The sequence below is a fragment of the Chenopodium quinoa genome, unplaced genomic scaffold (assembly GCF_001683475.1).
Source record: "Chenopodium quinoa cultivar QQ74 unplaced genomic scaffold, ASM168347v1, whole genome shotgun sequence".
Lineage (NCBI taxonomy): Eukaryota > Viridiplantae > Streptophyta > Magnoliopsida > Caryophyllales > Amaranthaceae > Chenopodium > Chenopodium quinoa.
In genome coordinates this window covers 2,294,258-2,321,772 of record NW_018745170.1, presented here as the reverse complement: position 1 = coordinate 2,321,772, position 27,515 = coordinate 2,294,258, and the positions used below count along the sequence as shown (strand labels likewise).

Below are 27,515 nucleotides of genomic sequence, written 5' to 3'. Positions count from 1 at the left end.
TTTGGGCTTGGTGAAGAGAAAGCTCTTTATTGATTAATTTTTCATGCAACTCTTCGAATGAAATGGGAGTATCCCATCCATTCACAGAGTCGATGACGGATTTGTAGGAGTCATCTAGGCCGGCTAGGACTTTGTCTACAAGATCTTCATGATCGATAGGTTTACCAAGTACAGCTAGATGATCAGAGCACTCCTTCAATTGTCTCATGTAGTCAGAGATTGAAGAAGGGCCTTTGACAACACGGTTAAATTTGTCTTTAAGTTGTTTAATGTGTCCACGAGAAGGAAGTGCATAGGTTTTGTGCAGAATAGCCCAGAGTTGGGCTGTGGTCTTGGCTTGGGAGATGAGGGGAACAAGGTTTTGGGAGATGGCACCAATGAAAGCACCAAATAAGAGACGGTCTTGTCTAATCCAGAAAGTGTACTCGGGGTTGGGAAGTTCAGCACCATCAGTGATGATGACAGGTGGTGGTGCTACCATCAACGTAGGTAAAAAGGTCATGGCCAACGAGAAGAGCTTCAACCTGAAGCTTCCAAGATAGGTAGTTGGTGGGGGAAAGCTTAAGAACATTGTGCATATTAATGACAACTAGAGGTTTGGAAGACTCGGGGGAGTTGGATAGATGAGAGTAAGAGTAGGAGTTGGAGGAGTCAGGGGTGGAGGCCATGGTTGCTATGGTTGAGGGAGGAGGGATCTAGGCAAGTCTGATACCATATAAGGAGAAATAATTTGATAATGTTTTTTTCATTAATTTCAAAGTATCGTACAAAGATATATTTATAGGAGTACAAGAGAAATAGGATATGCACAAGAAACAAAAGATATGTACAATATCTTGGATAATATTCTTAAGCTAACAATAATTATCCTATGCTTGTTGTACTACACCGTAACTCAAGGATTGGTGAGATTCAATCCTTATCATTGTGACCCCAAATTAAAAGAGATTCCTAAGCATAACTAGCTATATACGCACGCGTACTACCCTAGTAATTATAATTTTTTTTCTAAGATTAGTTAAGTAGGGATATATTACAGCGGACCATAATCCAACTATTGTACTACTATTAGACGAGTATCCTGTAGAGGAATTTAATTTTGGTGATTGAAATATAAAGCTACTACACAAAACATTTACCAAAATTAAAACCTTTACCACTATGCTAAGGTAAACTTATGTTTCTTCAAAAAAAAAAGGTAAACTTATGTTTCTTCAAAAAAAAGGTAAACTTGATGTTAAAAAAATATTTTTCTCAAATTGATTGAGACTTGAAAAATCCAACTTTTTGGTAGGTGCACAACTATGATAACTTGCTAAGCTCAACATTCTTCCTCTGTTTCATCACTTCATTCCTCTGTCCTTCCCCTGCTTTCTCCTCACTTTATTATTGTATCAACTTTGCCTTTACTTTTCTTTGTTTTGCTCCTCTTTATATACATATATACATACCATTACTTAGCTTTACTACTGCCCCCAGCCCCCCACTTCCTATTTTTTCCTACAATAATTTCATCATAATAATCCATTTTCTACAAAAATATTCATTCTTGATTCCTTTTTCTCTCTTTTTCCAACAATAATTCACCTTTCCCCTGTTTGTGATACTCCTCATAATACTTAACCAGCAATTAATTGCCATATTTCCATCTTCCCACAAATTTTTATTCTTTTTGTGGAAAACCCTTTTGTGGGTTTCATTAATTCCAAAAAAATAAAATCCACAAGTATTGAAATTTTAATTTCTAGAACTTCCCACAATATTTTGTAAAAAACCCATTTTTTGTAAGAAAAACCCAAGTGTTTAAATTCTACTGGGTTAGTGAAAAAAAAGTTTTAAACTTTCCCACAAAAAAAAAAAAAAAAAATAAAAAAAAAAAATGAAGAAGATGGGAGGGTTTGTATATAGTGAAGTAAGGTGCATGGTAGTTATGATGGGGTTGATTTTAATGGTGATGGGTGTAAATGGAAATAGTATAGGGGTAAATTTGGGAACACAAGCAACACATCCATTACCAGGAAATATATTGGTTCAATTGTTAAAAGATAATGGAATTACAAAGGTGAAATTATTTGAGCCAGATCCTTATGCTTTGAAAGCTTTGGGAAAATCAGGAATTGAGGTTATGATTGGTATTCCAAATGATTTGTTGGCTCCTTTGTCAAGTGATATGAAAGCTGCTGAAAATTGGGTTGCCAAAAATTTGTCTTCTTATGTTTCTTCCAATGGAGTTAATGTCAGGTACTATTAATTATTTTTTTTCTATTGATTTTATATTGTTGATGATTTGTGTTGGTAAAGATCATTAAATTTATGTCTATTGTTTGTACTCCGTAGTTGGTAAAGTTCGGGGTAATACTTAAGACCTGATATTAAATTATGTCTACGTAATTATAATAAACCAAAAGTTTTATGTTTGGTTTCAAGTTGAGCAAATGAGCATACAGAGTGATGTAGTTATGGTTTTCATTTTAGATGTAATACTTAAGTGTTTAAAAAACATTTTCTTGGGGTGTTTTTGTGGTAGTTTCAATGAAGTAATGCTTTCTATATAGATTATTGTTTATACTGTATTTGAGCTTGGCTGAGTTGGCTCCCTAGGTGAGTGACCTCAAGTTTTGTCTTTACATAACGAGTGCCTTATTGGTTATTGGCTGTTGCCTTGTAGTAGAGATGTATTGACAAAGCATGTATGTATTTGCAAGCTAGACTAAGGTCTAATGGAATAATTGTTAGTGTGCCAGTAATATACACCCCTAGGTCCTAGTGTGCCAGGGTAATGTTACGATATATTCCGAAGTAGTTGGAAAAATCAAAGATATCAATTCCAAGTGCAAATGCTGTGCTAGCCTGCCCCCCAAAGCAGAAACCGAAACAGCCAGCAAGCTCGTCTAGCCGTCTGAAGAGGGGGAAGGCGTTTACTAGCTTGCTCAATGTTTATACAGAAGGAAGGTCTTATGAGATGAACATAATCTGCTCCATCTCCTTTCATTATCTTTTGAAAGTGAGAATTTGGAGTAACAAAGTGGCAGATATGGGAATGAGAGTTTTAATATGTTGTGCAATAGTATTAGTCTCTCTTGTTTGTCTTATAAAAGTGGTGGGCAGAAGAAAGTAGTCTGTATTGGTCTTTGATGCTATGCTACTTCCACTTATATATCTTGCGTTCTTGCTCATTTGACACTAGACTAGAAGTGGCTTACCAAAAGTTTGCCAAATTTACTTGAGCTTTTGAAACCATTTTATTTATCAGCTAATGACTATCTCTAGGTGGAAGATCATTTCTTTACTCGAAAGAAAGAAAGAATATCTTTGTGGGGAAAGAGCTGATTGATGAGCCTGTCTTATGTTGTGAGCTTGTGATCATTAGCAGTTAGAATTTATTTTGACTTTCGATTTCTTATAATTCATCTTCCAAATCAGAGCTACTAGTTGTCCAAGAGTTCATCAATTCTGCAAACTAGCTGTAGTTCTATTTTCTTTTTTTCCTTTTGGTAAGAAGACCATATGCTAAAGCAGCATTCCCTATATGTATTTTATTTTTAGGATTGAAGTTATGCCAATTTTTCTAAAACTGTAATTTTGATAACAGTTAATCAGTCATAACATGATCAAGCTTCTCAATGCTTGTACATTTCTTTAATGTTCACTCAGCTCAATGTGTGATGGTGAATCTGATTTTTTTCACAAAGGCACCAACTAGTTCAACGCGCATTTCCTAAGAGGGAAGGATGAACTTAGATTATGCAGTAATGTCTCTCAGAAACACACAGGCACTAACAAATAGTTTATGACTTTATGTGGTTAGACTGCTCTATTCTGAGTTCTAATGATGTAGTATTGTTGTACCTTGTGTTTTGTTGCTTCCATCAGATATGTTGCGGTTGGCAATGAACCATTTTTGAAGACACTGAATGGAACCTATGATGCCATGACACTTCCTGCCCTTCAGAACATCCAATCAGCACTAATAAAAGCTGGCCTAGCCAATCAAGTGAAAGTCACTATCCCTCTAAATGCCGATGTATATGAAACTGCATCCAATGTCCCTTCTGGAGGGGACTTTCGTTCTGACATCAGTGATCTCATGTTGAAAATCATTAAATTCTTGAATGACAATGCGTGTCCTGTCACCATAAACATATATCCCTTCATAAGCCTCTACAATGACCCCAATTTCCCTGTAGACTACGCCTTCTTTGATGGATTTTCATCTCCCCTGGATGACAATGGAAAGACATATACCAATGTTTTCGATGCTAACTACGACACACTCGTTTGGTCCCTTCAGAAGAATGGATTTTCAAACATGACAATCATAGTAGGAGAGATTGGGTGGCCTACTGATGGAGACAAGAATGCTACCCCTACCAGTGCTCGGAAGTTCAACCAAGGGTTAATTACTCACCTCTCAGGAGGCAAAGGTAATATCAAGAGTATATTGTTATAAGAACACTTTCATTGCATAATATTAGTGTATTTCCATAATGTTATTGTTTTACTCTTGACAGGCACGCCTATGAGGCCAAGTGGTCCTATCGATGTTTACCTGTTTAGCCTCATTGACGAAGATAACAAAAGTATCCTACCAGGAAACTTTGAGAGGCATTGGGGGATCTTCAACTATGACGGGACCCCAAAGTACCAGCTTAACCTTGGATTGACAAAGACTGGGACTCTGATTCCAGCAAAAGGGGTTGAATATCTGGCAAAAAAATGGTGTGTTTTGTCTTCCACAGCCAATATAAGTGATCCTCAAGTAGTCTCGAGTGTGAGCTACGCCTGTGGACATGCTGATTGTACCAGCCTTGGGTATGGAACGTCATGCAGCAATCTGGATGCACCAGGGAATATATCTTACGCGTTTAACATGTATTATCAGGAACAAAACCAGCAGGATAAGGCATGCCAGTTCCCTGGCGGTATCTCTGCTGTCACAACAAAAGATCCGTCTGCTGGGACATGTCGATTTATTGTTCAGATCAAGAGTGATCCAAGTGCAGGGGCAAGCAGTAGTGCCGGTTCTGGTTCTGGTTCAAGTTATGGTTCTGTAAAAGCTGCTGCTAATCTTCTATTCTTTATGTTCATAATGGTTATTACCATTTTGTAAATTCTGGGCTGAAATACTCAAATTTTCGCTCCCTTTTTTCTGTATTTTGTTTTTCTTGATGATCAGACTGTTTTGTGAAGAATAGGTTGTACCATTCTGAAGATTGAAATGGTTTAAGATAAATACTTCGTGTTAAGATGAACTACTTGACAAGTTGACATTCTTCAGAATTTGGACAAAGCAATTGTGCTTGTTAACTCTTTGAAATAAGTGTACTAACTGCTATGTTAATCAGACACGGCTAAAATCGGTAAGTGTCCGTGTCGACATGACAAGGACACGGACATGGGACACGTGTCCGACCCTTCACTGTGCACTCGGACACTTCTATTACGAGTGGAGAGGAAAAAAGAGGAGAAATATGAAAGAAAAACATATCTTGTTCGAAGACCACCATTAATATAGAGAAGTTGGAGAGAGGAGATTGTCATTTATTAGGAGAATTTACCGAGAAAATAATTAAAATAAAAAAAACTAGGGGTGGACATGAAAAATTTAAACCTTTTGTAATATATAATTTATACTTCTATACTTAGTATTTAAAAGCACAAACCATCACGGCCTTCATGCCACATGTAAACTTTATTTTTCACCAATTAATGCCCACATGTGACCTCACCTTTTCATTAATTAATCCCCTTTCTCATTTATTTATTTATTTTTTTTTAAAGCACTAGCTTTAATTCAATATACATGTGTGAATGTTATTTGATTCACTTTCCCCCAACTTAATATCTTCTACAATTACTGATAACACGATATTATACAGGATTTATATGTTATATTTGATCATATTTTATAGTGTTTTCTTTATTCTCCAAATCTTTTAGAGCTATTATTCTTCCTATTTCAATATTGCTCTTCTCGGTTGTTTGTTTTTGTATTTGTAGGAATAGGGCTCGATTTGCATGGAATTTGTTTTGGTCGCGAGATACTTTTTCATATGGAGTGTTTCAAGCATCCAAGAAGCGTCATAGAAGCTTACTCCACAGCTTGGTTGTGGCGTGCAACCTGTCGGCCACAGCCTGGTTGTGGGCGTTTATTATTGGCGCAAAGGAGAGTTGAAGACAGGCTACTCCACAGCCTGGTTGTGGCGGTTTCGTTTTGGCAGCATATAGGAATCCTATTAAGATAAAAATACCTAGTTTTATGCTAGGATATAAATAGGTTTTAAATACTCTTTTATTTATCACTTACATACATTATTTTAGAGTTTTTGGTATTACGTTCTTCTACAATATTTTCTAGGGTTTTACTTTCAAGATTCAAGATCTCATAAATAATTACAAGTATTGATTTCTTTTCTCAATTCTCTTATTTTATTATTGTTAATTATGTTTTCTTTATTGAATTATCATTCTTGATTTCATGACTATGTGTGAGTAGTTTCTTTATTCCAAGATCTAGCGGAACTCGAATATGGTTAATGCATGATTTAATTCTTTAAAATCTCTAATGATAATTGCAATTGATATGCTTAATGATTGTGCTCATGCCAATACTAGATTAGGGATAATTAGTATTATGGTAAATACTCAGTATTATGGTAATCGTGGTTGTATACAATATTGTGAGAAATTGGGGTGAATTTGAGGAATTATTCTATCAATTACATCTTATTATCCATGGCTAATTACATCTACGGTGCCAAAGGTCAAGGATTCTCAAGCTCTCCTCGCTTCCCTGATGCTTTGTGAGTACTCTTTCCCCTATTTTATTTATTCATGCCATATTGTTGCACTGTGGACATTGCAAATTTCAAGTGTGTGTGTGTGTGTGGGGGGGGGGGGGGTGGGTTATTATTCTTTGGACATTTTAGGCTCTATTGTCAGTGTCATCTTGAATTTTTATTCCAAAATGTGAAACACGTGATTTTCGAAAGAAAAAAAAAAACATTTTCCACTATTTTTCATGAATTGATTGGCATTGGATTGAGTAATTCGATAAGTAGCATAAATCCTTTTGATGACAATTGTTTGTGGTAAGATGGTTTCGCTTTCCTCTTGTGCGATAAGTACCTATTGGAGGGCCACAAACCTCATAAAACTCAATTCAAATACCCTCCTTCTTGATCGCCCCAATTGAGACTTGCATTTTAGCTTCCTAAGATCGATTACCGAATTATTTGGAAATTATGATTGAGGCATATTTTTGTTATTTATAGCTTTCAGAGTCATCTTTAGGATTTTTTTCTTTATAATATGTGACATCTTTCTCTTGATAGCCACTTTGAGCCTTATTTCTTTCTTGACTACCTTGTGTTACAAGATTATGGTTTTGTAATGCATTGTTTGGATAAGAAGAGTCTTTTGATAAGGCATGATGATTTGTATGATGAGCTATTTGAAGGAAGATGGTATGAAAAAGAAAAGAAAAAAACAAAAAAAAAAAAAAGAGAAAAGATGAATAAAGATGTAATATAAAAAAAAGGATTAATACCATTTTATAATCCCAACTTTCACCCATTTCATTTTATTAATCCCAACTTTGGATTATTATGCAATAATCCCAACTTTGGATTATTATGCAATAATCCCAACTTTAAGGTGGATTATCATTCTTCAATCCCAAAAACCGGTGACCGGTTGAATGGGTTGTTTTTTTTTTTTTTAAAAGTGACACGTGTCATAAATTAATTGGTTAATGAAAATTTAATAAAAAAAAAAACAACAAAATAAAAAAAAAAAAATCAGAAATACAAATTTGCTTCAATCCCAGCCACCCAACCCACCACCACCCACGGCCCTGTCTTCATCCCGCCACCCCTGCCGCACCCTAATCCCCCTCCCCACGCCGGCGACTCCCTTCCCCCTAAACCATCAAACCACCATCGCTTCCCCCACCGTATAAACCCAACCGAAAACCACCACCTTCACCTCAAACTAGCCTAACCTGTGAACCCGCCCCCACCCTCACATTGGAATTCCTATCCCCACCCTGAAACCCCACCGAGCCACCTCTAAAACCACACCCCACCATGAAATATCACCTAGCCGCCCCTAAAACACCACCCTTACACCGAAAACCCCACTACCACTTCGAAACACAAACGCTGCCATAAAACCACACCCAGCCACACTGAAGCTCGCGTTGGATCGGAACCATACCCCCTAAAACCAGACTGGCCACATACATCGAAACCCGTGCTAGATCAAAACCCCATTCAACCCCTAAACCCATTGAAACCCAGGCTACTAAAAGGGAAAGAGGTGAGGGTTGGTCGGGAAAGGGAGAAGGGGAATGTGGATTGGAGGTGGCCGCCATTAATGGAGGTGGAGGAGGAAATAAAAAAAAATTATGAAAAAATAAAAGGAAATTTTTTTTTTGTTTTTTTCTTAAAAAAAAAAAACAAACAAACAAACAAATTGGACCACTCAACTGGCGACACGTGTCCAACAACCTACAATAGAAGGTTGTTGACTTTTGTTGACCGGTTTGGGTATGAAGAATGATAATCCACCTTAAAGTTGGGATTATTGAGGAATAATCCAAAATTGGGATTAATAAAAATAAATTGGTCTAAGTTGGGATCAAAAAAATGATATTAAAAAAAGAATAAAAAGAAAAAGAAAAATGATAAAATGATGGAAAAAAATGTTGAAATGAAAAAGAAAATAAAGAAGGGCGAATGTTATTGTTGAATCATTGGAGTTGATAAGAAAGAGCAATGCATTTATTGTTGGCAATTTGTTGTTTGTAATCTCATGGTTGATATTTCTTGATTTCGTGCATATCATATTTAAAGATGTTATGTATGAGTTTATTTGTTGGATTGATTTTAAGCACCACATTCCCAAATTTACATCTCTCTCTAAAAACCTTTACGAGACCAAACTCGTCCACTAGGGTAACCTAGGGGTTTAAAGGGCTTGTTGCACGACAATGCTTTGTAGGCTAGTTTTTGTTTTGTTTACTCGAGGACGAGCAAAGGTTAAGTGTGGGGGAATTTGATAACACGATATTATACACGATTTATATGTTATATTTGATAATATTTTATAGTGTTTTCTTCATTCTCTTAATCTTTTAGAGCTATTATTCTTCCTATTTCAATATTGCTCTTCTCGGTTGTTTGTTTTTGTATTTGTAGGAATAGGGATCGATTTGCATGGAATTTGTTTTGGTCGCGAGATACTTTTTCATATGGAGTGTTTCAAGCATCCAAGAAGCGTCATAGAAGCTTACTCCACAGCTTGGTTGTGGCGTGCAACCTGTCGGCCACAGCCTGGTTGTGGCGGTTTCGTTTTGGCAGCATATAGGAATCCTATTAAGATAAAAATACCTAGTTTTATGCTAGGATATAAATAGGTTTTAAATACTCTTTTATTTATCACTTACATACATTATTTTAGAGTTTTTGGTATTACGTTCTTCTACAATATTTTCTAGGGTTTTACTTTCAAGATTCAAGATCTCATAAATAATTACAAGTATTGATTTCTTTTCTCAATTCTCTTATTTTATTATTGTTAATTATGTTTTCTTTGTTGAATATCATTCTTGATTTCATGACTATGTGTGAGTAGTTTCTTTATTCCAAGATCTAGCGGAACTCGAATATGGTTAATGCATGATTTAATTCTTTAAATTCTCTAATGATAATTGCAATTGATATGCTTAATTGATTGTGCTCATGCCAATACTAGATTAGGGATAATTAGTATTGTTATTAATCCATTGTTTTAATCGCAACGGGATTTGAGTTTTAACGGGTTTGAATAAATCAATTAAGGGTTTGAAGTTCATCACGGGAGCAGTTGAATGGATGATTAGGAAGTTAGAGTAATGTGCTCAAAGTCTTTAATTTACATGATTCCATGGAAGTAGGCTTGATTGTGATTAGAGAAGCCATTGATAACTCAGGAGAGACCATTGGTACCATTTAGGGATTACTTTTCCTCGTTAATCAATTGAATTATATGTTAGGGGTAGAACGACTATTGCGTTAATTGTATTCGTGGTGATGCTTGATCTTGGATGTTATTAGCATTTGATTTATTATATTATTTAGATTTAATCGCTTTATTTAGCTCTTTAGTTATTAGTTCTCACTATTATATTGGTTACTTGCTTAGTATTTATTTGAGTCTGTTTAATTAGTCAAACCATAGTCTCTTGGGATTCGATCCTTACTTGCCTATCTACATATTAGTGGTCTTGTTAGGTTATTTTTGTTAGGTACACGACACACCTATCAATTATGCATTCAATTTTCACCCCTTTCTCTCCTTTATAAATTATTCATTTTCCAATTAAAACATATAGAGTAATATAAATTAAAACTTTATAGGAAAAATGGAATAAATAATCCCACCTTTGCATTGTATGACAATAACAATCCCACCTTTTTGTTATTACGAGGCAATCCCGCCTTCGTATGTCATAATGTCATCTTCTTTTAACAGACCTTGACTTGTTGGTGACCGATTTTTGTAGGTTATATGCCACGTGTCTAAGTTTATGGTTCTTTCATTTTTGTAATAATAAAAGAAACAAAAAGTACAAAAATACAAAAAGAAAAAAAAAAACTCCAGCTACCAACCCCGCACTGTGAAACCATAGCCCCTACCCCAGCCACCACCAAAACCTGTCGGCCGCCCTCCTTAATCTCCGAAAACGGCCGACCGGCACCCCCCATTAGGGAAACGATTTTTAGGGTGTTTAAGGAGGTTATCGGGGCTGAGATCAGGATTTTCGGGGTGGTTAGGGAGGTTGGGTGTGGTTTTTCGGTGTTGGGATAGAGGTTTCGGGGGTTTTCAGCAATTAGAAGGGGGTTTTCAGCGGTTGTTGTGGTTTTAAGGGTGGTGGCTGTTAGGATTTCAGTGGTTTCAATCAAGAAAACACTTAAAACAATGTGTGGGAACAAATCCTTAAATATGATTACAATATAATTGTAAATGTCAAATACAATTCAATGTATCACAATCGAGTATTAAATATATCTAAGAAATTACTGAAAATTACAAAGATTACACTAGTGTGAAGATGATCAAACTTGCCTTTCCTCCAAGCCGTTAATTCCAAGCATGAACATGAGAAAAACCGGTGTGCCGTAAGACAAAGATACACTGTCAAAGGCGTGTAAACACTTTCCTAAAGAGGTTAATTTCCCCCACACGGTGCTGGGGTTAAACCGGAAATCCTCTTTGAGATACAATTGACAGCAAGTTTCATTCTTAGCACTAGAATCGAAATGCAATGAATAATTAACAAAGATTGATTAAATTTCAAGTGTTTTGCTCACAAAAGTTTGCAAGAAATTTGAGAGAAAAGTGTGGAGAATCTCTTTGGGAAGAAAAACAAAAGCTGATATTGTATATCCTCTTTCCTTCGTTTCTTTTGAAATAAAAGAACGAAAATCGCAACCGCTAAAGGGCCGCGAGCACGGAAAAGGTGAAAATGGATTTCACCTAACTTTCTGGAGATGCCAGGCCGCGCCCATGCCGCGGGCGCGGCACCCTGTACCGCGGGCGCGGCTATCCGGCTTTCCACATATACTCTATATATTCAACAGTGGCTGTGGTGGTTATGGTGGATTTGTGGGTGGGATTTGGGTTAGGGGGTGATTTTGGGGGTGGCTTTGGTATTAGGGGGTTCTGGCCGGCCGTTTTCGAGGGTTTAGGGTGGCGGCCGGCCGGTTTTCGCTTTGCTAGGGTAAAGGTTAGGGTTTCACGGTGGTAAGGGTGGGTGGTTGGTTATTTTCTTTTTTATTTTAATTTTTTTTACCTGTGATTTGTTTATTTTGACCAATTATTCAGTGACACGTGGCTTTAAAAAAAAAAAAAAAATATTTTAACCTGTTTAACAGGTTGTAGGTAAAAAGGTCTGTTAAATGAAGATGACATATAAAGGTGGGATTGCCTCGTAATAACCAAAAGGTGGGATTGTTATTGTTAGACCACAAAAAGGTGGGATTATTTATTTCTATTATTCCAAATTTATATTGTACACCTATAAACAACCCGTGCATTGCACGGGCCAAAAGGCATTTATTTATATAAATTAAGTGACGTATTGACGTGTTCCCGTACCCGTGTCCTAAAATTTTGGAACTTGCCGGATCGGACACTTGAACGTGTAACATAGACTAACTGTATTAAGTATAAACAAGGCAAGTATAACCGTGCTTTTGATAGACACATCGATCATGTGATGGGAGACTTTAGCTTGACCAAAGTACAGTTGTGCTTTGGATAGAATCCAATCGAAGTGTCGAGTTCTCAAGCTATTTGAGGAGCAATGGAGGATGTCCTTGTAGCAATGGAGTTTCTGACATGTAGCAAGTGCTATGATCCGTTTTTTTTTCCCCATAAAAAGCATATAAGGTGCCAATGTTCATCTACCTAAAGTAAAGCCTAAGATCTAGTTCAAACTTCAAAGGCATTTTTGTTTTGAAAATTTTACATAGCTCTTTGAGAATTGACTATCACAAGCCTTATTATGTGGCATAATTTGATTCGATGTACTTTGCCATGTAATCTTTGTCTTTTCAAAGCATATTTTAATTAAAATTCATTTTTGTAATCAAAATCGAACAATTTCCCTATAAATGGCTCAATCCAAAATTATTTCCCACTTTGCATTGGTTTATAAACTAATTCCCAGAGTATTGTGCACGTAGATCTGTTAACTACCCTTTTTCTTTTTTTAATCCTACTTCAACCAAGAACCGTAATCGACGATAGCGGTTTTATAGTTTATAACCGCTATCACAGATTGCGATATTATCTTCAATGGAAGCCCTGATGTAGTTTGCGATTTCAGCCTGTACTCCCTGTCACTTATATTAACTAGTATTCCCTACCCACTGATGCTTATTATATTACTTTGCAAAAAGAAAAAGGCATACAACACATCTTGATAATGCTCCAAGTACACCAAATAACATAGCAACTTTAATTACTCAAAAATCTAAACCTAATTTCCCCAAGGCAAATTTAATTACTCAAAATAAAAAATTCAAAGTATAATGCTCCAAGTAAACCAAATAACATAGTAAACATAATTGAAGGTCGGAAAAGGTGGTGGGGAAGGAATCCAGGCCACAACGCAACGCGTTTATGATGGTGAGAAGCTGGTGGTCGCCGTGAAACGTAATGGAGGAGAGGACAATGGTGGTCGATTTTTTTTAACGTTGCTATTTTATTTATTTATTTATTTTTATTTTTAAAAAGCACTACTTGTGTCAATAGAATGAAATGAACTGGAAAAGAAGAATTAAGTGTAATTATTAAAAGAATAAGAACCACTGTTAGTGATTGCGGTTTTACTACTTTAAAAAAATTTAAAAAAAAAAAAACTAAAATACTATCCGATCCTAGGTGGACAATACTTTGTAAATTATTTTTTAAACCGAAGCAAACAGGGATTAAATTTTAATTTAAGCTATATTGATGGAAATCGTTCATCAAAATCAAACTAAAAATCAAAATTAAAAAATTAAAGTTAAAAAACTGTTCTTCATTGTTCTTCATCCAAAATCAAAACTTTTCGAAAATTTGTCACTTTTATTTGGCAATTTGTTCAATGTTTCAATGTTATAAGGTTCGATCCATCCATGTCGTTCATCAATTCATGTTCATTGTAGACTTGTAGCGCTTCGTTTTTTTCAGTTTTTGATTTTTAGGTTTTTGTTCTTAAAAAAATCTCAACAACAATCACATTTTATAGTATTTGTTAAGGAAGAATTACCTGCATAGGTATTTGGCAATATCGTGGTGGCCGACGACAAAGTGATTTAGGCCGAATGAATAGTGTTCTCCCGGCTGTGTAATCGGAGAAAATGTTCATTCTTTTTTTTTTTCGAGTCCCACTTTGACCCATAAACATGTAACTAATTTATCGTGAACCTGTTTGTGTCTTAGGTAATGACATAAACTACTTTAGGTCACCTAAGACAATTTAGGTCATCACCTTAGGCACAAACAAGTTGGGACATAGTCGGAAGAACAAACTAACGAACGTCTTCTTTGATAACACAATCGGAAGAACACCAATCGTTCAGCCTTAATCACTTTGTCGTCGGCCACCGCGATATTGTCAAACACCTATGTAGGTAATTCTTCCTTAACAAGTATTTAAAAATGCAATTGTTGTTGAGATTTTTTAATAAGAAAAACCTAATAATAAAAAATTGAAAAACACAAAACGCTACCGCACGAATTGATGAACGACATGAATGGATCGAGCCTAACATTAAATAATAAAACGAATTGTTGAATAAAAAGTGACAAATCTTTGAAAAATTATGATTTTGGATGAAGAACAAGATGAACATTTTTTTTTAATTTTTTTTATTTTAAATTTAATTTTGATTTTTTGAAATTATAAAAAGAATTTCAGAAATTATGAAATATAATTTTCGAAAATAAAAAGAGAATTTCATAAATTACAAAAATGAATTTTAATTAATATATGCTTTGAAAAGTCAAAGATTAATTACATGGCATAGTACATTCAATCAAATCATGCCACATAATATGGTTGTGGTACTCACTTTTCAAAAGGCTACTGTTTACGTTGATTGCAAGGCACCATTGCTGCCCAAATCAATCTTCCACCATGCTACTTCGTGATTGTCTTCTTATACATAAATGACCCCATCATTTTTCATTCTAGAATCTTTCACGTATTTCAAGTCCCGACATACTTTTCGCGAAGGAAATATAGTAGATTATGTTCGGCTATTCTACTCCGACTTATCGAGATATCGACCTTATTATTGATAGTAAATTTTCTTATTATAATTTCCTTGATAAAAAGACACGTTCTTATGAGAAGACATTTCTAATTTTCTCCATGTATCTTACCTTAAAAATACATCAACCACCAAAATTACAATGGGGTTAGCCATTTAATAATTTAAAGTAGATGCTAAGATTGGGGATCCATATCTCCACATACCCGCATTTGGTGAAATTCGAACACTAATTAAATCTCTAGGACCTAAGATAAGTCTCATACCAAGTAAGTCAAATCTTGCCTTTTGTTTTTAATTAGTGGTGTTTGCGGTGTGGTGTGCATTTTTTTTGAAACCTCACTTATAACCAAACCGCACCGTAAAATGTGGTTTGGTGTAGTGCGGTTTAGCCACATTTTTTAAAATTATAAATTTCTATTTTATTTTGTGATTATTAACTTATAATTCAAATATACTTTTAATCAACTTATAGTAAAAAATTACATCATATTTTAAACTTATTTTATATATTAATAATAGAAATAGTATAAAAATGGTTTAACTGTTTGCGGTTTGACGGTCTAAATCGCAAACCGCATCAAAGTGCGGTTTGCGGTGCGGTTTAGTCTAAATTTTTTTAGAAACCGCATCAAACCACGATTGATCATTTTCGAAAACCGCACTGCAATTTTCAAACCGCAAAATTGTGGTTAGTACGATCTAGACCACACTCTGAACAACCCTATTTTTAATACGTAGTAGTTGTATTGCTTAATTACTTTACTACGAGTAATAATTGTGAAACAATGCATATATTATATTACTTATACCTTAGACATTATTTTAATTGTTCCCTTAATGTTGCAACAATTATCATTTTAGGAAGTTTCACAAAAATTGCAACATTACTCTATTTGCACTTGTTTTTTTTTCAATCTCTCCTTATCACATGGATCCATATCTCTATCAAAGTATCAATGCTTGCAATTGCTTTCTTCGAAAAAATGTATACTTGATTGTCAAAAAAAAAAAAAAAAAAAAATAACATAAAAATTTCTAGCAGGTTGCTTCATTAAGGTCTTGCCAAGCATTGTATTACATTTTTTTGGTCATGGTCAGAATGGCCGGCCTACACTTATGAGTTATGACTTATGACTTTATGAGTAATGACTTGTTAATTATCATTATTTATTAATTTATTACATAAAAGTTATTAGTCAAAAGTTATACTTGCATAAATTATGTGAAACATCATACTCCGTATCAAATGATGTTTCAGTAGGATTTGGGTGTTACGTATTCATTTAATTAGTGGAATTTTTTCGTCAAAAATTAGTGGAATTCAAAAACCATATGCTTGCAACATGATTTTATACGTAGATTAATGTGATAGAGAGTAAATTATATTTTTGAGTAGCAAGATTAATCACATAGAAAAATAACTTCGTCACGTGTAGTCCCTCAACTTTGTCCACGTATACATGTATATACGGAATTAAAATAGTTACATAATGCAGAATATGCAATTTTAACTTTTAACTTTTTTTTTTTAAATTATTTTTTTATTATATATTTAAAGAGTAAACTACAAGGCCCCTAGTCCCCCACCCTATCACAGGTTTGGGGGCTGTGAAGAATCGAACCCCCAACCTCGAGTTGAGGTCAAATACGGTCCATAAACTAACGTATCTGTAGCATTTTAGTCCCTCAACTATTGAGTGAGGCAAATTGGTTCCTCAATAATCAAGGAGTGCTATTTCCGGTCTAATAGTTTAGGGATCTCGCCTAGTCATCAATAGTTTAAGGACCATTTAAAATTATATGGCAAAATTTAATTATTATTTTATTACAATAGTTTAGGGGCTTGCCAAATTAATTAATTAAGAGAATAGTTTAGGGAGTACACGACTGACTTGGCAAAAGCAGTCATAACAAATATAGTTTAGGCACCTTTTAATTTACTCGTACTCTAGAAGACTTTGGAAAATGAGTTTCTTTAAAAAAAAAAAAAAACACAAAAAAAAAAAAAAAAAAGAATATTGAAAGTGCCTTTTCATCTTCAAAAACTCAAAGAAAAAAAAAAAAACACGAGCTCCATTAATTATTATGTTTGGGTGGAAATTTGGTGAATCATTTTATTAGAAGGAGAGGATCCGAAAATCGCGAAGCTAATACGAGCTCTTGGGTTTTAATTTTTTAGAGTTTTGATGTGAAATTTTTTAATTGGCTGTTGATTTACTTAAATTATGCTTATCTATGATGTTCTTGATAATCGTATGAACTTTTGTGAGGTATGATTTGAATTTTTTAGAGTTTTGATGTGAATTTTTTTTTATTATTGATTATTGATTAATTAGTTGACACCATCAATTGTAAATGCAAATATAATTACTCTTCATGCTTTTTAATAACATACAGAACAAATGAAACTGCTACAATTGCAAAAATAGTCCATTCATATTACAGTTTCTAATTGAGATAATTATATGTGTAGGTATTTGAGTTCCTAATGCACCCATAACAAATTTTTTTAACAAATTTTTTGAGCATATGAAATTTGTGGATGATCAACAACAATCTGAAGAACATACAACTATATGTAGCCAAATTTTAATTTGTAACAACTATTTTTTTTTTAACTAAATAAATTTTTGGATTGCAGTACAAGAAATATGTTGATACATTAAATGCAAAGTCCATAAACTATTGACTAATTTAGTTTGTCAGCATTTTTTTTTTCATGTAATTATATGCATTTTTTAGGGAAGTCCCTAAACTATTGATGACTAAGTAGATAAAGTCCCTAAACTATTGCTAAGTATACATTGCAGGTCCTTAATAAACTATTGATGACTAAGCAAGATCCCTAAACTATTTAGCCAGAAATAGTACTCATTGGTGGCTAAAGGACCAAATTGCCTCACTCAATAATTGAGAGACTAAAATGCTACAAATACGTTAGTTTAGCGACCGTGTTTGACCTTCACTCCCCCATCCTCATTCCTCATGCAAATTCAACTTATAAGAACAATAACTTCGCCACGTGTAGTCCCTCAACTTTGTCCACGTATACATGTATATACGGAATAAAAATAGTTACATAATGCAAATTCAACTTTATTTATTTATCTATCTATTTATTTAAGGAAAAATTGCATTTATTAATCCCAACTTTGCACGATTTCATTTTATTAATCCCAACTTTGGAATATTCTGCAATAATCCCAACTTTGAGGTGTGTTTTCATTCTTCATACCCAAACCGGTCAATAAAAGTTAACAACCTTCTATTGTAGGTTGCTGGACACGTGTCGCCACATGAGTGGTCCTTCTTTTTTTTAAAAAAAAAATAGAAAATTAATTTATTTTTTAAATAAAAAAAACAGAAAATTATTTTTTTTTAAAAAAAAAAAAACAGAAAATGGGTCTTTTAAAAAAACAGAAAATTATTTTTTTAAAAAAAAAAACAGAAAATTATTTTTTTTTAAAATTTTTTTTTTAAATTTTTTTTTTAAAAAAACAGAAAATTATTTTTTTTTAAAAAAAAAAACAGAAAATTATTTTTTTTAAAAAAAAAAACAGAAAATTAAAAAATAAAACAGAAAATGGGTCTTTTAAAAAAACAGAATTTTTTTTTTTTAAAAAAAAAAAAAAACAGAAAATTAATTTTTTTATAAAAAAAAAAAAAAACAGAAAATGGGTCTTTTAAAAAACAGAAAATTATTTAAAAAAAAAAAAAAACAGAAAATTGTTATAAAAATAAGGAGAAAATATGAGAGATGGAGAGAAAATAGATCAGTTTATTATTCCATAGAGTGGGGATATATATACATGTATATTATCTAGGGTTCCATCATCGGATAAAATCAAATACCCAACTCTAGAATATTCTAGATAATACATGGGATAATAGTCATAAACATTTAATATTTTCATAACACTCCCCCTTGGATGACTATAAAACGATAACTAAAATTTACTAAAAAAAAACCCGTACAAAATAATTTGTAATGCGCATAGGATGCTGCCTCGTTAAAAACCTTACCAGGAAAACCCAGTGGGAAAAAACCATGGTTAAGGAAAAAAGAGTGCAGCGCTTATTAACTCCCCCTCATGACTACATCACTTGAGATCTTTAAGACGGCGCAATCCAATGCCGTAAGCTAACTTTTTGAATGTGGCGGTTGGGAGCGCCTTAGTAAACAAATCTGCCAAGTTTTCACTCGAGCGAATCTTAAGGACTTTTATATCACCATTCTTCTGTAGATCATGAGTGTAGAAGAATTTTGGTAAAATGTGCTTTGTTCGATCACCTTTGATATACCCTTCCTTAAGCTGGGTGATGCATGCTGCATTATCCTCATATAAAGTTGTTGGAACTTCATTCTCGGAGTTTATGCCACAATCTGTCTGTATATGTTGAATTACAGACCTTAACCATACACATTCACGACTAGCCTCATGGATTGCCAAAATTTCTGCATGATTAGAAGAAGTAGCTGCAATTGTTTGTTTCATAGAACGCCAAGAAATAGAAGTACCTCCACACATAAACACATATCCAGTTTGTGATCTAACATTATGAGGATCAGACATATACCTTGCATCTGCAAAACCAATCAAAACTTCTTTGGATAGGTTAGAGAAAAATAAACCCATATCTTTCGTACCTTGAAGGTAACGAAGTACATGTTTAACCCCATTCCAATGCCTTCGGGTGGGACATGAGCTAAATCTTGCTAACAAATTTACTGAAAATGATATGTCGGGTCGTGTATGACTAGCAAGATACATTAATGCCCCTATTGCACTTAAATATGGTACTTCAGGACCAAGAATTTCTTCGTCATTCTCCCGAGGTCGGAAGGGATCTTTTTCTACATCAAGTGCTCTAACAACCATAAGGCTACTCAGTGGATGTGTTGTATCCATAGAAAATCTTTTAAGAACCTTTTCTATGTATGTTGACTGGTGCACAAGGATTCCATTCTTTAGATGTTCAATTTGTAACCCTAAGCAAAATTTAGTTTTTCCAAGATCTTTCATTTCAAATTCTTTCTTTAAGCACTCCATTGTTATTGAAATCTCTTCAGGAGTTCCAATAATATTTAAATAATCAACATATACTGCAATTATGACATATCCTGATACAAATCTCTTTATAAAAATGCATGGGCATATAGAGTCATTCTTATACCCTTCTTTCAACAAGTACTCACTTAGTCGATTATACCACATGCGCCCTGATTGTTTCAATCCATATAGAGATCTATTCAATTTTATTGAGTACTGTTCTCGAGAACTTCCATTTGCTACTTTTGGCAGTTTAAATCCTTCTGGGAGTTTCATGTATATGTCATTATCCAGTGGGCCATATAAGTAAACTGTGACTACATCCATCAAGCGTAAATCAAGTCCTTCTCTTATTGCCAGACTGATTAGAAATCTAAAAGTAGTTGCATCCACCACGGGAGAGTATGTCTCCTCATAATCAATACCGGGTCTTTGTGAGAATCCTTGTGCAACTAATCGGGCCTTGTATCTTACAATATCACCATTTTCATTTCTTTTTCGTACAAAGACCCATTTATATCCCACTGGTATTACACCTTCAGGTGTACGGACTACAGGTCCGAATACTACTCTTTTTTCGAGAGATTTCAATTCAATTTCAATTGCTTCTTTCCATTTTTGCCAATCACTTCTTTGTCTACATTCATCAATGGATTTTGGCTCATGATCCTCATCATCATTTATGACATCTAATGCTACATTGCATGCAAAAACATCATCGACGTCGATTTGGTTTCGGTTCCATGTAATTCCAGACATGATGAAATTTGTTGAAATTTCTTCATTGTCAGGTACCTGAATATCCTTTTCCATCATGTCTAAGGTCTCTTCTGGAGATCCTTCAAAATTTATAGCTTCCTCGGTCTGGCCATTGTCAATGGTTGCTCCTTTTCTCTTCCGAGGGTTTTTATCTTTGGAACCGATGGGTCTACCACGCTTCAGGCGTGTTTTAAAATCATTTGTAACTTGGACTTGTCCTTCTGGGACATCAATTTTAATCGGAGTATTTTCAGCTGGTATATGTGATTTTGTCACTTTCTTTGGGTCAGCAAATGAGTCTGGCAATTGATTTGCTAAGTTTTGTAAATGAATTATCTTTTGGACTTCCAATTCACATTGTTTGGTACGAGGATCTAGATGAGATAATGATAATTCATTCCAACTAATCTCCTTTTGCAGCTGTTTATTTTCTCCCCCTAATGTTGGAAAAACTGATTCATCAAAACGGCAATCTGCAAAACGAGCCGTAAATAAATCTCCTGTCGTTGGCTCTAGGTACTTAATTATCGATGGAGATTCATATCCAACATATATCCCTAGTCTTCTTTGAGGGCCCATTTTAGTGTGTTGTGGTGGAGCAATTGGAACATATACTGCACATCCAAATATTCTCAAATGGGATACATTTGGTTCCTGACCAAAAACCAGTTGTGATGGGGAGAACTTATGATGACTTGTCGGCCTGATGCGAATTAGTACTGCTGCATGTAATATAGCATGCCCCCAAGCAGAGATTGGGAGTTTAGATTTCATAAGTAATGGTCTAGGAATCAATTGTAAACGTTTAATTAACGATTCCGCAAGACCATTTTGTGTGTGAACATGTGCTACAGGATGTTCAACACTAATCCCGATTGACATGCAATATTCATCAAAGGCCTGGGATGTGAATTCACCAGCGTTATCAAGACGAATAGCTTTAATAGGAAAGTCTGGAAAATGTGCTCGTAATATGATCAACTGAGCAAGTAGTCTCGCAAACGGCAGGTTGCGAGTTGATAACAATGATACGTGTGACCATCTAGTTGATGCATCTATCAAAACCATGAAATATCTAAATGGCCCACACGGGGGATGAATTGGTCCACATATATCCCCTTGTATACGTTCTAGAAAAGTAATTGATTCGGAATTTATTTTAGCTGGTGATGGCCGGAGTATTAACTTGCCTATTGAGCAAGCAGCACATGAAAAATTATTATGAAGAATCTGCTGGCTCTTCAATGAGTGTCCACATGAATTTTCGATTATTTTTCGCATCATTATTAAACCGGGATGGCCTAACCGGTCATGCCAAACTTTGAAGTCATCAGTAAACTTCTGGTTTACTATAGCATGTGATTCAATTGTATCGATTTTTGTATAGTACAAACCAGTAGAGAATGTAGGTAATTTCTCCACAATAAGTTTATTGCCTTGAGTTATACTTGTGATTTGAAGGAATTCATTATTTCCTTCACTAATTGTCTCAATATGATATCCATTTTTTCGAATATCTTTAAAACTTAGTAAATTTCTTTGAGACTTAGGGGAGTATAATGCATCAATAATTTCCAATTTTGTTCCCCCTGGCAATAATACATTTGCTCTTCTGGAGCCTTCTATAATTCTTGTACTACCTGATATAGTACTCACATTAATCTCTTTCATCACCAATTGTGAAAAATATTTCTTTTCTTTAAGTATGGTGTGAGTGGTAGCACTATCAACTAGACATAAATCTTCACCATTGGTCGATGATTGAGCTCCAAAGGGATTCATATTCTAATAGAATTAAAGGAACTAAAATAAGATTCACTAAATCAAATAACTTAAATTAAATAATAAAATATGCGAAACATAAAATGTCCAAAAACATAAAATTGTCCAAAAACAAATGTTCCATAAAAGTCATAGTACTGCGATAAAATTCTATAATAAATGCAAGCTAATTAACAGAGTTTATTCGCCAATGGGACATAATTTATTCAATTATTTTCTTCAGGATTAGGAAAGAAATCAGCCGCTTCCAGGTGAGTTGTATCACCGTAATCAAAATCACCTTCGCCATCCTCGTACACCAAATTTGTTTCCACTTTCTTTCCTTTCTGTTTGATTGATTGTTGATAAAGGTCTACTAGATGTTTTGGTGTACGACACACACGAGACCAATGGCCTTTTCCTCCACAACGGTAGCATATATTTTCATATTTATCCTTCTCATTCTTATTTCTATTTTTATTGTCCCACTTCTGGTGAGAGTATGAGTTCTTAAAATGACCTCCTCGACCACGATCATGTCCACGTCCGCGGCCGCGGCCGCGACCACGACCTCGACCACGACTGCTGGCGTGATCTCTAGCCTTTTGCCCTTTCCCACTATGGGATGTCGCATTCGCTTCAGGGAATGGAGTAGAGCCAGTTGGGCGTGATTCATGATTTTTCATTAATAGTTCATTATTTTGCTCAGCCACAAGGAGACAAGATATCAAATCAGAATATTTTGTAAAACCCTTTTCACGGTATTGTGTCTGCAGGACAACATTGTTTGCATGAAAAAAAGAATATGTTTTTTCTAACATTTCCGCATCCGTGATTTTCTCTCCACATAATTTCAATTGTGATGTAATTCTAAACATGGCTGAGTTGTATTCATTCACAGACTTAAAGTCTTGTAATCTTAAATGTAACCAGTCATAACGAGCCTTTGGTAATATCACAGTTTTCTGGTGGTCATACCTTTCCTTTAGATTACTCCAAAGGACTTGTGGGTCTTTAACAGTCAAGTACTCAGTCTTAAGGCCTTCATGAAGGTGATGGCGAAGGAATATCATAGCTTTAGCCTTATCTTGGCTTGTTGCAGTATTGTTTTCTTTAATAGTATTGATTAGGGGATTTTTCCCCACCAATCACCATCTGACAAGTGGACCAATCAGGTTCCGCCATGTGTCCGTCACATGGGCCAATAGGAGCCTGCCACGTGTCAAGCAATGATTCGTCCACTATGGACCAATTACGACACGACACGTGTCCTTCCCATGACACTTGGGATAACCAGTCACCTAGGCCCAACTTCCGTGGGAAGCCCAATCAGCCCAAGGTTAACCTAAACCTAGATTGGCACGTTTCCCGAGGTTATAAATACCTCCCTTAATCTTCATTAAGGGAGATTACGCAGATTACACACATTAAACTCTCTCACCTAGAGAGACCCAATCACTTTAATTTCCGCATTAATTACTCCTTAATCAAGTACTAACTTGACCGTCGGAGGCGGATCTCCAATCATCCGGAGCATCCGTTTGTTTTGCAGGTACAGACGTCCGGTTCCAGTCTCGGAATTGTAACTCTCCCGCAGGACATCAGAAAACCCCGAAACATCTTGGCGCCGTCTGTGGGGAGAGTACTTCTGAGATGGCATCCACGTTTGTACCGGCTCCTGAAGAGAGACGTCCCCTGGACGACCCTCTAGTTCAGTCGGACCACGATACTGAGAAGGAATTTGAAGTTGAAGCTCACACAGCTTCAGACGGGACCCTAAGGGCCCGACGTACCCGTCATACCGAAAGGAGGGAACGGGAACATCTTCAAACTGGAAGCGAGCCAGCAGGCGCACCGCCTGTTCGGCAGCAGCCGACTGATTGGTCTGCTCCCATCACAAGGAACGAACTCATGACCTTCATGAGGGACTTCAAGGGAGAAATTCAAGAGTTGATCAACAAGAAGCCGCCTGCTCTGGACAAGGAGCAGTCGGCTAAGAAACCCTCCACTTCACGGAAGAGGAAGCCAGTTCAAGGGCGAGAGGCGACCCCTCATCCTAAATCTAGGAAGTGGGAGCCACCTGCCCTTGATTTCACAAAATACCGTTTTCCTACCCAGGAAATAGGAAACCTGTTCGTCATATTCAGGCGGACGGGTCGAGGAAAACATACAAAGACGCTCGGCTACTGCTAGAGCAGAAGAAGAGTGACCGATTGTCAGAGTCGGCCTCTACTTCAAACTTCTTAGACAGTCTGCGAAATACCTCGATGAGGCATACTCAGTCGTATCATGAGAGTTAGTCAGGCGGCACCTCCCGTCAGTCCGGCTTTCATAGCGACCAGGCGGTACCAAACTTACCGTTTGTACCGCAACAACAGTATTTTTTACAGCCACCTCCGTTTGGTGGACATGCAGCAAAAAATGTCCAACCTAAGGAATGGCAGCTACGGTTGCTTAGACTTGGTGAACAGCCGTCGGCCTTCTCCAAGGAAATTACTGAAGCCGCTCAGCCGGCCAAAGTGAAAAATGTATTAGTAGGCGCCTATGACGGCACTACTAACCCAGAAGACCATCTGATGGCATTCACCAACCTGATGTACCTTCAAGGGTTGGATGATCCCACTTGGTGCAAGTGTTTCCCAGCGACTCTCAAAGGAATCGCACAACAATGGTTCGGCAACCTGCCGACTGGTTGTGTAAATAACTTCAAGACGCTTGCTTACTTATTCACCTCCAACTTCGCCATGAACATCCCTGCGAAGAAGACGACCCTTGATTTAGGAACAATTCAGCAGGGCGAGAAGGAGGGGCTTCGTTCTTACATCAGGCGGTTTAACCTGATGAGAATACAGATTCAAGGGTTACCGGATGAAGTAGCCTATACTGACTTTTTCAGAGGTCTCAAAGACGGGTCGACCTTCAAATTTGATTTGGTCCGAAAGAGGGTGGCGACTCTTCAAGAGGCCTTGATTGAAGCGGAAGCTTATATACAGGCGACTGATCTTTGTAGTACGGTAAAACAGTCAGACGGGAGAAGGTCCGACAAAAGAGAAGGACGACAGAAACAGTCGTCAAACAAAGACGAGAAGAGAAAAGAGGTCTGGGCGGCTGATTCCTCTAAACAGCCGGCCCAGAAAAAGAAAAAAGAATTCAAACCATACTCCCCAAAGTATGCGTTTAACAAGGATAGCCAATTTATCCTAAAGGAAATCAAGGGACGGATCTCAATTGAGAAGCCGGTCCCCATGAAGGGTTCTGCAAACAACCGGAACCAAGAAAAATTCTGTGATTATCATGAAGATGTTGGTCATCACACCAATGAATGCATCAGTCTCATGCGGTATCTGGACCGCCTGGCTGAGCAAGGTGATCTTGACACTTATGTCAAGAAATCTACGGGGAACACTTCCTCGAAAAAGCAGTCGGCCAAAAAGAATCAACAGGCCGACAGTTCCGATACAGATGATGCAGTCGTCTACACCATTGCAGGCGGCTTCTCAGGAGGCGGCCCCACTATTAGGGGCAACAAAGACAATATCAGACGGTTAGATGTAAATTCCGTTCACCAAGAACGGCCCTCCAAATATTCATTTCCTGAGATTGTCATCACTGAAGAAGATCTAGGAGGGGTAAGAGGGCCGCATGACGACCCTATCGTTATTGAATGTAAAGTGGCCAACCAGAGAGTTGGCCGAATCCTCATAGATACCGGAAGCTCCTCAGATCTCATCAGTAGCAAATGTCTGTCGAAACTAAAATATCATACTGATTGCATACATCCGGCATCCCACCCTTTTGTAGGGTTTGGAGGAGGAGTCGTCCACCCAGTGGGACGAGTGGATTTACCCATCCGCCTGGGTGAAAAAGGGGAAGGACGACACATGGTAGTCCGGTTCCTGGTAGTAGAAGAACTCTCGGCCTACAACATGATTCTGGGACGACCAACCCTGAATAATTCCAAGGCTGTTATAATCCCATCTCTTATGTTGTTCAAGTTTGAGAGGGATAATGGAACAGTCGGGTCCCTAAGGGGAGATCAGAGGATGGCCCGAGAGTGCTATCTCTCGGATGTCAAGCCCACTGTTATGGCCACTATGTCGAGCGGTGGAAAAATAGACCTTGACAATGTCAAGGAGAGTGCGCCTGTTCAAGAAGCAGGCGGCAAGAAGAGAAAGGCATCCCAGACAGGGGCCGCAAGAAAAGACAGAAAATAGCAATCATTGGCAGAGGAGCGGTCGGATGAATTCCGCCCTCAGCCAGCTGGTGAGCATACGGACCTGATGTTAGATGACTCGCGTCCTGACAGAACAATCAAGGTTGGGACGACTGCTCTAAGGGACCTGGGTGACGACTTTCACAAAACTATTGAAAGAATACAAGGACATCTTTGCATTCGAAGTCCATGAAATGCCAGGCATTAGTCCTGATCTGGCGGTACATAAACTGGTCGTGGATCCGAAAAAGAAGCCGGTACGGCAGAAGAAGCGGAACCATGGCGAAGAAAGAAGTCAGGCGGCAGCCGCCGAAGTTAAAAAATTACTTGATGCAGGGTTCATTCGGCAATGTTACTTCCCAGACTGGGTTGCAAATGTGGTGCTTGTTAAAAAGCCGAATGGCACCTGGCGAATGTGTGTAGACTACACAGACTTAAACAAGGCGTGCCCCAAAGACAGTTACCCTCTGCCTAAAATTGATAACCTGGTCGACTCAACAGCCGGCCATGCTTTGATGAGCTTTATGGACGCCTACTCTAGTTTCCATCAAATTCCTTTATGGGAGAAAGATCAGGAGAAGACGGCCTTCGTCACTGATCAGGGGTTATACTGTTACACGGTCATGCCGTTTGGTCTTAAGAATGCCCCGGCCACTTTCCAGCGAATGATAAACACTGTGTTCTTTGATCAGATTGGGAGAAATGTCGAGGCATATATTGATGATATGATTGTCAAGTCTAAACTTCAGAAAGATCATCTGTCGGACCTCCGAGAAACTTTCGCCACACTCAGGCGGCACCATGTCATGCTCAATCCCAATAAATGTGTCTTTGGAGTTGAGTCTGGGAAATTTCTCGGATTCCTTATCAATCAGAGAGGAATAGAGGCGAACCCTGAGAAGGTGCAGGCGGTCATCGACA

The 27,515-nt window shown here is 36.7% G+C and overlaps 2 protein-coding genes across 2 annotated transcripts; one reads left to right on the top strand and one right to left on the bottom strand.

The window, feature by feature from the left end:
- Nucleotides 1-1,128: 1,128 nt before the first annotated feature.
- On the top strand, nucleotides 1,129-5,277 carry LOC110710477 (glucan endo-1,3-beta-glucosidase 5-like). The gene is made up of 3 exons (XM_021888785.1): nucleotides 1,129-2,241; nucleotides 3,874-4,424; nucleotides 4,512-5,277. The coding sequence occupies exons 1-3, from the start codon at nucleotides 1,880-1,882 to the stop codon at nucleotides 5,108-5,110; spliced, it is 1,512 nt and encodes a 503-aa protein (XP_021744477.1). The 5' UTR covers nucleotides 1,129-1,879; the 3' UTR covers nucleotides 5,111-5,277.
- A 17,331-nt stretch (nucleotides 5,278-22,608) lies between these two features.
- On the bottom strand, nucleotides 22,609-23,454 carry LOC110710241. The gene has a single exon (XM_021888515.1). It carries the CDS (start codon nucleotides 23,452-23,454, stop codon nucleotides 22,609-22,611), a length of 846 nt encoding a protein of 281 aa, XP_021744207.1.
- Between the last annotated feature and the right edge of the window lie 4,061 nt (nucleotides 23,455-27,515).

Coding starts and splice junctions, on each gene's coding strand:
- LOC110710241 (XM_021888515.1), bottom strand. CDS start 23,454: ATGATATTCCTTCGCCATCACCTTCATGAAGGCCTTAAGACTGAGTAC.
- LOC110710477 (XM_021888785.1), top strand. CDS start 1,880: ATGAAGAAGATGGGAGGGTTTGTATATAGTGAAGTAAGGTGCATGGTA. Junction 2,242..3,873: donor TCCAATGGAGTTAATGTCAG/GTACTATTAATT, acceptor TGCTTCCATCAG/ATATGTTGCGGTTGGCAATG. Junction 4,425..4,511: donor TCACCTCTCAGGAGGCAAAG/GTAATATCAAGA, acceptor TACTCTTGACAG/GCACGCCTATGAGGCCAAGT.